At 42.5% G+C, this 15,052-nt stretch overlaps 1 protein-coding gene across 1 annotated transcript in view; it reads right to left on the bottom strand.

Moving 5' to 3' along the window:
• Window positions 1-1,483: 1,483 nt before the first annotated feature.
• The window catches only part of KNDC1 (kinase non-catalytic C-lobe domain containing 1), a 134,413-nt gene continuing 120,844 nt past the window's right edge, over window positions 1,484-15,052 (bottom strand). The window contains exons 24-30 of the mRNA XM_088476932.1: window positions 14,730-14,945; window positions 12,232-12,314; window positions 9,637-9,787; window positions 9,181-9,303; window positions 9,012-9,071; window positions 7,613-7,770; window positions 1,484-3,271 (exon numbers count right to left, since the gene is read on the bottom strand). Coding sequence (XP_088333058.1) covers window positions 3,040-3,271; window positions 7,613-7,770; window positions 9,012-9,071; window positions 9,181-9,303; window positions 9,637-9,787; window positions 12,232-12,314; window positions 14,730-14,945 — 1,023 coding nt within the window. The 3' untranslated portion in view covers window positions 1,484-3,039. The remainder of the gene's footprint in view (window positions 3,272-7,612; window positions 7,771-9,011; window positions 9,072-9,180; window positions 9,304-9,636; window positions 9,788-12,231; window positions 12,315-14,729; window positions 14,946-15,052) is intronic.

The following is a 15,052-nucleotide window of genomic DNA, read 5'->3' on the forward strand; positions in this document are numbered from 1 at the left end:
TCTCTACTCGGTTTCCTGGGACAGCCTCCATTGTGTTCGGATAAATCCACCACTATCTAGTGAAATCTATGGTGGCCATCACTGTAGTTATAGACTTTTTTTTACTTTTTCGTTATGTTTGGTAATGCTTAACTTTTGCTACATTGCTACTTTTTCAGCTGTAGTCATATTTCTGTACTCGTTACAGCACTAATATAATATTTACAATGGGCTGTGTAATATAGGAGGCAGATAACACCTCTGAGGGTCTCTATATACATACGCATGCCTAGCTGCGTGCGCTCCATTTGTTGTATTATTTTTGTGCAGGATTCTTTATATAAAAATAAACTGCATTCCTATAAGTTTTGCTACTTTTACATTATACTGTAGCTTAATAGGACTGTAAAAATAACAAAATTCAAAAAATTCTGTGAATATATTGCACTTCCAGCCATGGTCTATTGGCACGTTTGCTAGGTAGGGAAGAAACTCTTAAATATGGTCATCAGGAACCAGTAACAGGAAAGGTTTCCCTGGTCTCCCCATGGGTGAAATAATTACTACTGCCTACGTAGTGGCGTCACTAGGCGTGTGTGGGTGGCACTGACCGCAAGGGGTGACATCGTCCGAGGGGATGATACCAATATAGCAGAGCTGCTCTATTTTGGTGTCACCCGTCCGATGGCATCACCGAGCAGTGGTGACAATGTTCCGGGAGTCTAGAGAAGCTGGGGGCTGCCCAGCAGCTCCTGGGGAGCACTGGGCAAGCCCCCAGTGTGATGAGAACATGGGCGTGACAAGCGGTCACGGCCCCAAAACATCTCATCAGGGGGTGTGGCCCCACGGGCACTAGGCCATCCCCCTTAGGCACTCGCAAGAAGTCCACAGTGTAGCACTGGATGACATCAACCCTAGTGACGCCATTGTGCCTATGTATCTGTTAGTAATTAGTACACCTGTACTTCGGACAGGAGATATGGAAAACATGCACTGTTAACGGTTCCTATGGACTGGATTTGAGAAACACTGCTGTATTGGACCTGCTATGAAGCGAATCTATTGTTTTACCAATAGCTGGAGCATGCAGTAAAGATGCTGGTTAGCAGGGATGGTCTGTATTGTAAGGTGCAGGCTGACCAGAGAAATACAGTACTGGGACACAAAACTCATGAGCTTAATTCCCAGAACAGCCTGATATTCCATGCAATATTACAGTAATTGGTGCAGTGCTGGTAACAGAATTTTTTATGTGTGTCTGCTTTATTAGTGAACCGGTCAGGCACTACATCGTTGAGCGGATATGTCTTTGTGACTCTGGTGTCTGCCCAGAAAGCTGTTGCCACTGGCAGATATTGGAGGACGTACGTTAAACCATTGCTGGTACAGGATAAAAATACCACTGAACCTAAAATACAAGTTGCTGAAATGGGACACACGCAGATGCCTATGTAAAGATTCAGGAACTATGACAATATAAAAGAGAAAACATACTCATTGCAAGAACGGTTACTATGAATTTATTTTCAATGCTAAGAACTTTAGAATTCCAGCATACTTGCATTAGGTAATGCATGAAAAGCAGTGTCAAATGACAATTCCACATTTCTCTTATAGCATGCCTCTACATCTGTACGAACATCTGAGCAACACAAGCAACTGATTTCTGTACTCCTAAAGCCGTGTCTTGGCATATGATCATTTATACAATTGTGAATATTATTAGTGATTCATTTATAAAAGCAACTTGGATTTTAGATTTTATTGGTTCGTTAAACACACGTTCCTCATAACTGTGCAGGTTTACTTTAGCCAAATAAATAAACAATAAATAATAAGTATAACAGATATTTTATATACATAAACATCTCTATTATTAATTGTACCATTAAACAGATCTCACCCCATTATTTTAAAATTCTTACACTCTGATTATTATAGGATTTGCTGATCATGTAAGATGCTTTACAAATCATGGTAATACTTTTTCGGAGGCCTTGTGTTGGAAATAAAGCACTTACTAAAGGCTTATGCACAAAGGACTTCAAAGCAGTGTTCAAAGCATTTATTACACATCAAAGTGTAACAAATGCTCTCGGATGTCAAGGTTCCAAACATATCGTGTACGTGAGTGGACGGGCACACACTCACTTTCTGATGAGTGTTAGGTCTCAGAGTCCATTTCTACACTTCGAGCAGCGTTCACAATTGCTAATACTCAGTAAATTTTATGATGGAGTTCTACGGGAATGCACATTCATTCATAGAGACAAACTTGGTAGGCAGCCAAAAACCTTTATCAATTAGAAATATTACTAAAATATGTTGGAACACAGGTAACACTAAAGGTGCTATGATAATGCAGCAGGTATGGACCACAAAAGACCATAGTGGATAATGTGGTTGGTAGAAGATTGCTGGTAGCCCCTTTTGGCATGTGGGTGTGTCATTTTCTGATGGCGTCAAGAGGCTGCAATGGACTAGGAGCCGATTGTGCCCCTCAACCCGGTTGGAGAGAGATAATCCAGTATTTTGAACTTTTTGGCAAGTCAGAAGGATCAGCCAACCCACTTGTGCCTAAGCCACAGTTTGATTTTTTAAGTAGGAGCCAACAGAAAAAGCGATAATGCTTTGTAAAACATCTCATCAAGTTGGGGTTATAATAAATTATATATATATATATATATATATATATATATATATATAATTTAACAAAACAGGGTGGAGATCTACTTCGATATTTGAGTAGGACACAGCAACATGGTCACCTGTTCCTAATAAGTGACAAATTGAAACCAATTATGATAAACAGCCTTTGTTGCAAAAAAATATTTTGCAACAAAGGCTGAGAGCATAAGATATTTAAATGCTAGAGCCCTTTGTAAATATTTGTGTCCCTCCAAACTTATATTGCTGCCACTGGGATTTAATAGGGCAAAAAAAAAAAAAAACAGCTACTGCATGCCCCATTCATGATCCAGAACCTTGGGTAGTACTTCATTTATTCTTTGGTTCTTTAGAAGGGAAACAAACGCGTGGGTACAATGCTGTCTATGGCTATCACTGAAACGTCGCCTTCATCCTGCGCAGTGTGTCCTGTATCTTGCGAGAATGTTTTTCGGAGTTCACGTGATGGAAATTAGCATGGTTGTCAGCTGCCAATACTGAGATATCTGCATCACTGAAGTGAGAAATGCGTTGCCGGAGGAAAAACTGCAAGTCTGGATCTGGAGTGAAGGAGTATGGGATTTCTTGGAAGGCGTGAACCTGGCTTACAACTTTTGCAATGTTCCTGTGGGGCAGAAACATGGGAAAAAAACAAAATTTTTAAAGCCAAGTTTCATTTGACACCATCATACATATACACATGGTTTATACATAGGAGAAAACCCAGAGAGATACAAAACTCTAAGTTGCACATCTCTGATCAACAGCTACATCTAAGCAAATGGTTTCATTTTATATTCATGGAACTCTGAAGTACACCTAAACCGAACACATTCTCTTGTTTGTTTTTGAGATACAACTAATGCAGAAGTAATGCAGCATATGCTGTGAACCTGTAGATTCATGAGATCAGAGGCACAAAGGAGGGTGAGACTGTGGGAGCCCTGTGCCTGGTCTTTTATTCCTGGGGAAGAGAGGTCTAAGTCAGTGGTCAGGGAACAGGGCTAAATTACCCCATATGGGGTAAAAATATAAATTCCTGGGTGTAATGGACGGACAGCCGGGCATGCATATGAATCATTCTATAATATAGAATGATTCATATGCATGCCCGGCTGTGCCGCAGGGAGGCTCTAAGCCGGACGCCCGCTGAGATGTTATTACCAGCGGGCGCCCGGCTCCTTCCCCGCAGTGCCGCGTTAGCCAGAGGCTGGAGTTCTCTTCTAAGCTCCAGCTTCCGCCTCTCTCCATGCGCATTATGGGAGAGACGTCATGACGTCTCTCCCATAGTTCCGAGGAGCAGCTGGCGGGCAGGACGGCAGCGGATGCAGGAGTCTGTGTTTTTTTTGTACACGCGGCACTACAGGGGTATTATATGGGAGCACTACTACAGGGGCATTATATGGGGCACTACTACAGGGGCATTATATGGGGGCACTATATGGGGGCACTACTACAGGGGCATTATATGGGGGCACTACTATATGATTTCCTTTCTTTCAAATCAGGTGGTTAACGTCGGCATATCTTAATATATTTTGGGGTAAAAGGTAAAAAAGTTCCCTGACCCCTGGTCTAAGTTGATGAAAATATTTTTTTTCTTATTTAGGTTCTTTCACAATAAGCTGACCAGTAGCATTAAACCACCGAACACATTCATTCATTCCTTAGGATCTGTAATGATCCATTCATATTAACCAAAGCATATCATGAAATAAAATGCCCACAATATCTCAGATCTGGCAACACACAGTCTATATGGTGCACCCATCTTTCAGGGTTGGAGGTGAAGGGGAATTAACTGATATTAACCGATATTTTTCTCATTGCAGAGAAGAGGAGGAATCCGAGAAGATGTCCTGTAGCTCTGGTTGGGACAACAGTATCAACTGAAACCAGCAGTATTGACAGTAGACTTAAAATATCCAGTGCAGCCAGGGATGGCAAAGAAACTGATCATCTTCATCTGAAAGTCTAAGGAGTGTCCATTTCCTTGCTGATATAACAAAGGAACAGTGCTCGACATACTTTTGTCTCCTGACTACTATCTGCTTGCCTGCTTACTCTCTACTTACCTACCCAATACCTGCCTACATACACTGTGTACTTACCAACTGCCCATTCCTTTACCTACTACCTGTACTTATCTACAGTCTGCTCTCTACATACTTACCACTTGCTACATACCACCTACCTGCTATATACCTATTGTCTTCATACCTTCTGCCCACTTTCCTACTACATACCTTATTCACTTACCGGTCTACTCTCTATTCTATTTACCTAACCCTGCTGACATACTACCAACCGGCTATTAACCTAACTACCAATTATCTACTTACATACTGCCCACCTTCCGACTACCTACCTTACTACTTACTGATCTACTGCCCACTTACCTATCAGCAATGCAAGAGAGACGGCATTGCTGTACATGTAGCATTACAGGAGATGGAACCTGATTGGCTTCCGGTCCGTGAGCTCCAATTGGTTAGCAGACAGTGGGCGGGATGCATGATGCATCGCACTAGATACATTCCGCCAGTCATCTCATGCATGCCGGTATGCATGACGATCCCCGTAAAGGACTGCTCTGTCGGTAAGAGTGGCCCTTTGCAGTGGAGGGACTTCTGGGTCTATGACCCAGAAGCCCCTCCGGCGTCCTTCTGCGCATACATGCTCAGAAGGAAGAGCGCGACGTGGGGTGCGCTGAGAGGGATCCCTCTCAAAGCACTCTGTGGAGAGAAGCCCTTAGGCTTTTATAGGGTAATGCCATCAGGAAGATGGCGTTACCCACTGCAACAAAATCCCAGAGTGCATCGCACCCCGTGGCTTATTGCATATGAAAAATGCGGTCAAAGCTGCATTTTCAGGCCTGACCACATTGTTACCAATTATACATCTCGCCCAGTGCCAGATTCAAAATGATTGCGGCACTGTGCTGCTGTTTCTCCATGGATGCCTGCCAGACCCATCACCAAATCCACATCTGCTGCTGGAACATGAGGGGGAGGTCTGAGCCTCCTGCTGGTTTCCCCATAATACGGAGGTGAGGGGATACTGGAGGGACACAGGGGAGGTAAGAGGCTGCGGAGAAGGGGGGCAATTCTGTACAGCGGGGCCGGGTAGCTGTTAGCCACGGGAGGGGGGAGGTTAGGCTCCAGGCAGGGGGAGGGTTAGGCACCACCGTGGGGGAGGTTAAGCACTAAGGGGTGAGGGTTAGGGGTGCGGGGTAGGGAGGTTTAATGTTAGGGTGCAGGAAAGGAGGGTTAGGGGGTAAATATGACAGGTGAACACTACTTACTGATCCCAGCCCATATTCAATTAGAAGCGAAAAGTCGAGATCTGCGAGAAAATATCGCGAATTAAGACTTTTCGGCAGGCAGAAACTTATCTCCGTATTCAATTCTATCCGCTTTTTGTGTACGCGAAAACGCAATGCAAACTAATAGGGGAAAAAGATTCGCTTGTGAATAGGTGCAGAAAAAAAGTGCAAATCGCTATTTTGAAGTGCAAAGGTGGGGAAACCACTCTGCACCCTTGGGACAGCCCCCCAAAAGGAGAGCTGCGTAAAAAAAAACCCTAAAATAAAGTGAGGAACACCCCAAAAAAGCACTTTGAAAAAGGCAGCGAAAAAGTGCAAAGTGGGCGTACAAAACTTTAAAACTAGCGAAATAGATTTTTGGGGGGTCTGCAAGTACGGTGTTTTTTTGATTGCAGGTATATGATGAAGGTGCGTTTTTTCAGTTCCTTATCACTTCACTGCAACTTTTAAAGATGCTTGCACCCATTTTGAAAGTACCCCAAATTTGACAGCACTACTTCTTTTCTCCAAAAAATACCGCTTTACGCCATTCTTGCAAAGACGCTAATTAGTGGCAATTGTGCAAACTTAAGTACTCCAAACTCATTAGGGGTAATCGGGCACTACTACATTGATCCCCAATGTTTCCACATCTTTTTGGGGGGTTCAGGCTGATTTCCCCGATTCAGACACCACTTTCCGCCTGTTCTGAGTTCGCGTTGCTCCGTTTTTCGCGTCTTTTGGAATTGAATAGGGGGAATCGCGGGTACGCGCCCGATAAGTTTCTGCGGCTAAAAGACACGATGTAAGCGAAAACTTCGGCAGGCAAAACTTTATTGCGTACGCGAAACTAATAGAATACGGGCCCCCGTTGGGATTGTAGCGACCGCGATGCCACTGTCAGTGTAATGACAGGAGGCATTCTACACGTCTGTATATCATACTCAACCCATACAAAAGGGAATGGTATCGAAATACCGGCGGTCCAAATCCCGACGGCAGAAGTCCAACAGAGGAGATCCTGACGAGGGAAGATAAAGTACTCTAACCCTGCCCTCTCCTGTCCCTAGCCCTCCCTTTGTGGTGCCTAACCCTAATCTCCCCGGGAGGTGCCTAACCCTAACCCCTCCTCCTGGTACCCTAAACCTAAGTCTCCCAGTGGGGTGCCTAACCCCAACGTCCCCCCGGTGGTGTCTAACCCCTCTCCGCAGCCCAAACCTAACACTCCCAGGGGGTGCCTAAACTTAACCCCCCCCCTTCCAAGGGGACATGACAATACTTACCTGGCCGTGGACATTCGGGACTCCGGGGGTTTAGGATGCAGACGCCGGTATCCTGATCTCATTCGGGATATTGGCGTCGGCATTATGCCGGGCAGTGGTATTCTGGCGTCGGTAGATCACCACATCCCCTATTAATACCATTTAAAAATGTACAGATGAGCAAAAACGGCCTGTATTAAACTACATGCATCTATTCATTCAATTCTGTTTCTTCAAATAATCTTACTAGAACGGATTAACCTACATGTATTAAAGTGCACCAGCTGCTTATACACAATCAAGTACAAAAATGCATCAAATTCTAAGTGAATTGACAGGTTGCCTCCATTACGTCACTAGTGTGAAATAGCTATAATAAAGAAAGACATGCATTACTCACCTTAGTTTATTCCATTTAAATGCTCCATTTACCATGGTAAAGCCCCCAGTCTCAAGCTGCTGAACGTGCATTGCTAAGAGGTAAGCAGAAGGAATTGTGGGTAACGTTCTGAATCGGTCTCCTTTCATCAAACACAAGCTGTCACTCTTTAAAAAAACCTGTTGAGAAACAAATGTGGAAACACATTATGTCCTGTAAATGTGTTTGAGGACATGACATACAAATGGTTACATATGTAACAAAATAATCACACAATACAGTCATCACAAGTTCTATGTAGCTTACATTTCAAGGGCTTTCATTCTGTGTACAATACAATTCAGTTAGTATGTATTGGTGGCAGCCTGCTCTGAGATATGTAAATGGGATGAGTGCTAGTCAGTGTTATGGATAGGGGGAGGTATGTTAGGATTAAGCAGTAGGGGGAGGGTTAGGTTTAGGCTTCAGGGGGGAGGGGAGTAAGGCTGCGGGAGAGGAGGGTACTTACCTGCATGTGTTGGGATTCTGTCGGAATGCCGCTGCCTGTATGCTGACCGTCGGCATCCCGGCCGCCAGAATCCTGTACCCAAACCCGGATTAAGGTTTATACATTAATATATATGGTCCTTGCATTAATGATTTGACAAGGCTTTGAAAGATAGATTTAAATAACAGAAATAAAGGATTTTCCACAGAAACTAAAAATCTATGGGATCAACATTAAAAATGTCGACAAGATAAGAGAATGCCGACATAGTGGCAATGGGTTTCGACACTGTCCTGAGGAAGAGACTTAGTCTCGAAAGCGTTGACTATTGTGTGACATACTTTTAATATTGAGGTATCCATATCCAGTGGTTTCAGAGGAAGTGGTGATTCGTCAGGGTATCCGAAAAACCTGTTACGTTATTACTACATGCCTTTAATCTCTGGACATCTGGTAAACTTCCACCGATATTTCAAACATTGAATTTTTTATATTTCTTATGTCTTTATATGTGTGATTTATCCCATTATTATTGGGATGTTGGTGTCTTTTGTATGTATGTAAAAACATTCAATTTTTGTGTTTTCCATACTTATCTCTTCACATATGTTCTCATTATCATCTCTACAATCTTCCTATGATTGGGAGGACACCTACCTTATGAAAAATCTTATTGAATAAGGAAAGTAGAACAGCTCATCATTTTTATCCCAGTTATTGCAATTTTTGACAAAGCGCATTGAAGTGTTTCTATACATTGTGTTATAGGGTTCAGCATAACACTGCCATCACTGCCACTGTGGACATTCTGTTTGTCGATAACTTGACTGCACCTCAAAACTGACATAACCGCACAACCCGCTATCTGCCACCAGCCGTACAATGCATCACATTTGTAGCTTTGCATGGTAAGGGGGGATTCTTATTAGTTACCTCCACCGCCTTCAGTTCTTCCAGGATTTCAGACACCTTCGAGGGTAAATTCTTCCAGGCCTTGATAAAACAAAAGTACATGTGATGCATGTTCCACTAGCTATGCCAAAGCAACTCAACTATTTAAAGCCTAAAAAGAAAAAAATAACTAAATAGAAAAACACCTCACCAGTAGCTGCCGAACTATAAGGTTCTCCAGCCCTCCCAAGATCTGAACAGCGGATGTAAAATCTCGTCGTTCATAACATAGTTTGGCAACTAGGAGGAATTTGGTCAGTATGCTTGCCTGTAACTAGAAGTGACATATATCATGATTAGTCTAATAAATAAAAGTGATAAATAGATACAGTAACAACATTGCATGGACATATAGACCTATACTGGTTCATAGTGGTTTTAAAAGTACTGAAATTAGCTCTTATGACGACATGTTGGTGCTATATGCCATGGTTCTACCTTGTTGGTAGATTAAACAGTGAGCCACCCAGCAGGTCATAGCTACAAGAGGAATGATGTCTCAGTGTATTGTCGGTAAAAGCTTATGACTTACTGATAAAAACAAATATTCACAGTTTAGAGGACAAAAATTCCTTAAATAAACGGATTTGATATATTCAAAACTAACCTTGGACGTGTGACCCGTAACAATTTCAGCTGCCACCCATGTACTGACGCTGTCTGCGAACTGTAACAGCTTCAGCAGGTATTTGCCGTGCGCACAGCTTGGGGAGAACAGACTGCAAACTTCCGCAGGAATAGTCTCGATGTAAAATGTTCTATAAGATATAACAATTAGAACTCAGTCACACTAAACCATTTCAATGCCTATTTCCTATGTTAATAAATGCACAAAAAGACTGCTCCCATCATTGAGTATTAAAGCATCAAACAGCACATTTTAGCTTTAGAGCGCAACATGCTCTATTGGTCATATGGACACGCCACCAGTACAACAGATTATGAGGGTATTCAATATGAAACGTTAACTTCACTGTCGAAGTTAACGTTTCATATCGGAGTATTTTTCTGCGTAAAGGTATGGTGCGCGCTCCCACTTATCCCCGTATTCAATATAAAATTACCGAAAACGGGAAACTCTGAAGTTGGATTTGCGTAAAGTTACGAATTTTTCCTTAAAATAATTGTAAGACCCCCCTAAAGTTGTAAAAACATGGGGGAACACTATGGGTACCCCCGTTTTAGCCTTTAATTGAAAGTCGGGGATTTAAATAGCCGCAGCAGGTGTTTTTTTTCCCGACATTGAAGAAGTGATGCAGAAGAGCACTTAGGTTATTTTTTTCGTTTTTTTAAGTGGTCCCATCAAATTTGGGGTACATGAAAATGGGTACTACCATATTTTGGTGTCCCTAAAGTAAGTTTTTAAAAATTCTGCATTTGTGCACCTGCCGCTATAATTCTATTCTAGAAAACACCTGCCGCATACATGCAGAATAGCCCTGAACCTATTTCCCTATTGTTTAACAATTTTTTCCCATTTTTTTTTTTTCACCCCAATTTTAAATACATTTTTTGGGGTGTCCCTATTTTTTTTTTAAAACTTTTTTTGACACAGTTCTTTTTTAAATGTCAATCTCAGGAGTGCAGGCTATTTTTTTTAAGCCTGCACCCCTAAACCCCAATTCTGCACTTTTTTTCGACACCTGTTCAATGGTGAAAAGTTATCCCCATTTTTTATCAAAGACTTCTCAAAACTGCGATAAGTCTTTGAAAAGGAATACGGTGTAAAACTAAAACCAGTGATATTAACGCAAAAAACGATGTTATCGCACCCATATTGAATACCTCTATATATTAGTAAAAGCGTAAATCATGAAAAAAGCATGGAAAATATGTTAAAAAAATACATGTAAAGTGCATTCCTTCTGACCGAGCCCTTTCATAGCATAAAAATATGGAAAAGTAAACTAAAATCACAAGTCAATAAAATTATACATCTTATAATATTCACAAGTGTGTGTAAGAGATTTAATGCAATGAATGTAAAGTACACGTAATTATATACACTTCACGTAAGCAAAGTGATGCAGGAAGGGAGCCCAGTATAGATGGATGCTTCGATTTACAGTATATGAGGACCACAGGACTACACAGTCCGTATCAGGGCCGGCTCCAGCAGGAGCCGCGCCCTGTGCAGCCAGGGACACGGACACCCCAAACCTCGTGCGCGACCGAAAAGGGGTGTGGCCTAATTACCAAAGGTCACACCCTCTAAATTATGCTATTTGGGGGCGTGTCCTTATGGCACACATCCCATTTAAGGTCAGGCTGGGGGCGAGCCCAGCACTACGTTAGTAGCTGGGCTACCCCAGCTCTCTCCCTGCACTGAAAGGATGCCGCACACATCCATTCTTCTTGTACATGTGCAGCGGTGGAGGTGCCCAGCCACCCGGGTGGAACAGCGGGGCAGTGCCCGAACAACAGGACTGTCCCGCTTAAATCGGGAATGGCTGGGAGGGGTGCGCACTGGTCCGTATTCATGACTTTGATTACAAATGCTGGAAGACCCTGGCTGAAAGCACCTATATTTCTGGCCCATGCTATTTGTGAGCCCAGTACTCTATTGACAGTGCATGCCCATAGTGATCAATAGATTGAGGAATTACCAGTAAACCAAATCCAGGCACAGAACAACGGGTGCCCTAGTACCAGCCCATGAGCATTACTTTAAGTAGTGCTGGTCAAAAATGATAGTAGATTTCATTAAGCAATTTAGTCGCTATCAAAATGGCTCTTTAAACCATTCTTCTTAATAACACAATGGCAACTAGCTTCTATCGCTGAGGGAAGACAATCTGCTTAACCGAGGACCGTAAACCATGAAGCACCTGCTTGACTCTTACTGATTGGAGAGATTTTATCTTGCACGTATGTGGCTAAATTGTCTTTAGACCCAGACATTCTGCAGTCACTGCCCGTATTCAGTGAACTTATAAGACATTATTTGTACGGAACGTTCCTTGACCCTGTTTTTTTCCCCTGATAATTTTCCACCTTGTTTTGTTATTTATCTGATCATGATCTTTAATTAAAGGCACAGGATTAGGCGCTGCACTAGCTGTAGCCTTGTTTCTCTTCCACGTTATGTATGACATTTCTGGCCCAAGAATTATTTGCATCTCCCCCAATCTAGAATCTCACAGGCTGTCCCAGGACGCGGATTTTCCAGGACTGACCTTGGCTCACTATCTCCAGGACTTACTTTGGCACGTTGCTGGATTTGTCTTTGACTCCCAGCGCCCGTGAGTTCAAGAAATGTACAGGATGGCACTTCTGAAACATTTCCTACCAAAGGGAAACATAACGAATATTAGTAGGCATGGGTGAGAATATCAAAAATAAAATGTTGTAATACAGGTTGTTTTTTTTTCCATTTTCAAAGCTTTGCATTTGATGCTGGTCAGAATAAAGCACGGTATACATGTAAACGGGTTCACATAGCACAGGGAATGTATGATAACTCCACAATTAGTGTATCGGTGGTGTTACATTCACATTAAGAGATGTTATTATGCCTCGCAATTACACAGACAAATGTGAAGATATAGCATATACCTATCTTAATATAACACAATATCTATGAGCAGGTGCTGTGTGGGGTTTGTATATTCTCCCCTTGCTGGCATGGATTTCTTCCAGGTGCTCCAGTTTCCTACCACAATCCAAAAACATACTGGTAGGATAATTGTCCGTGACTGCACAATACTACCCCGGGGACACACTGCTACCGCACAGCACTGCCCCGGGGACACACTGCTACCGCACAGCACTGCCCCGGGGACACACTGCTACCGCACAGCACTGCCCCGGGGACACACTGCTACCGCACAGCACTGCCCCGGGGACACACTGCTACCGCACAGCACTGCCCTGGGGACACACTGCTACCGCACAACACTGCCCCGGGGACACACTGCTACCGCACAACACTGCCCCAGGGACACACTGCTACCGCACAACACTGCCCCGGGGACACACTGCTACCGCACAACACTGCCCCGGGGACACACTGCTACCGCACAACACTCGGGGACACACTGCTACCGCACAACACTGCCCCGGGGACACACTGCTACCGCACAGCACTCGGGGACACTCTGCTACTGTACAACACCTTGTTACTGTCACTCACTAGATAGGGCACAACACCTTCCTAAAAGTGACACATGCGCAGAACATGATCATAGTGCACTTCTATTGTATAAACACATATATAAAGCATAGAGAAAAAAAATCAAAAACTGGGACAAATACAGGGATAAATGAAGCCAGTGACAGTAAATACTTGTACACCAGTGATTTAGAAATACTGATTCTAGATTAGGGGCTCAAGATCAGCCAATGTCTTCCTGAAAAATATCCAAAACTATTGTGGCCCTGATCTACCTGTTGTGCAGTTTTTTCCTGATGGGCCTACAATTACAGTGTTGTGGTGAACACTCAAGATTTCTATATCTTTAGTATCAGAAAATGTACAGGCACCTTACAGATCAAATTACTATAGAAGAACATATATAGTACTGTAAAAACACTTTTGTACCCCAAGTTTATGCAGACACTGTATTAAGAGTGTGTAGCGCCCTCTAGTGAAATTAAATGGAATAGTGCTGAAGAGAAGCCAAAAAGCATTTATACACACAATGTTTAATGTTGTCAAACAAGAAGCACTCGGCACTAAAGAACAACAAAAGCAATGTTAAATGTAAAACTCAATGGAGTATTCTGGCATTGTATAAATAACTGTTAATAAATAAAAATAAATTTTATAATAGCTGGTGGTTTATATGTCCTTGTACCTTTTATTTTTTATCTTGTCCTAATTTTACTTGCTTATCAGAAAAGGCAACTCAGAATATAAACTGAACGTTACCATAAAACATCTTCATGTGTAGCAAGACAGAAATTTACACCTGTGCATAGGACGACGAGAAATTTCTCACAACTAAACTGCTTATGCCATTTCCTATAGATTGTAAGCTTGCATGCTGCCATGTTACCTGTTAGTCTATCTCACAGGTTCTCAAACTCGGCCCTCAGGTCCCCAAACAGTGCATGTTTTGCAGGTCTCCTCACATAATCGCAAGTGAAATAATTAGCTCCACCTTTTGATCTTTTAAAATGTGTCAGTGAGTAATGAATACACCTGTGCACCTGCTGGGTGACCTGGAAAACGTGTACTGTGTGGGGTCCTGAGGACAGAGTTCGAGAACCACTGGTCTATCTGTTAATACCCACTTTATTTCTATTACTATATTTGGTCCCAATTGTAAAGCTCTGCAAAGCATGCTGGCACTATATAAATAATTGCTAATAATAATTATTGTGTGCACAATCCCAACAGCTCAGTCAATATAATGTACAGTAATGTGTGGACTCAATAAGAAAAGATAGCCTACTGCGCCCTCTAGTGGCAATGGATACTTTGGGTTTGGAGAGAAGTATATACATTTAGTTTGAGTGACACTTAACATGCCCAAGTTATTATCAAGCTTGTATTATAGGGCAATAGGTCTCAACAGTTCATAACAATGTGCCACTGTTATATGTAAAGTGTTTGTGGGTGATGATCTCTCTGTGCTCATATCGCAGTAGTATTCATAAATAGAAAGTATAAGCTGTAATGAAGTATTGATTTACTGCTGAGAGACCACACAAGATGACAGAAGTAACTGGAAGCTAATGATAAGTTATCATACTTACCTCCTGGAGTAACGTTAGCTGAGACGCAATCTGCTGCACACTATAATCATGCATGGAGCACGCTCCGCTCTCCTCTCCCTTTATGTAATACGAGGACAGATCTTCTACAATCCCAGGGTAGCATGGCCGAGGCAATGCTGTGGAGATCATGTACTGCTTATCCCTGTGGTATGGTAGATGCAGCCCATTGCTTTTAGAGAGTTTCCAGTTAAAGCTCTGGAAAAAATATAAAAAAAATACAGCTAGAGCCACTTTCAAGCTCTTAAAAAATAATACGAAATATGAATTCAACTTTGGCAGTGGATTCTTTCACCAACATTTAC

This window comes from Taudactylus pleione, unplaced genomic scaffold, assembly GCF_031769625.1.
Source record: "Taudactylus pleione unplaced genomic scaffold, aTauple2 ptg000198l, whole genome shotgun sequence".
Taxonomy (NCBI): Eukaryota; Metazoa; Chordata; class Amphibia; order Anura; family Myobatrachidae; genus Taudactylus; species Taudactylus pleione.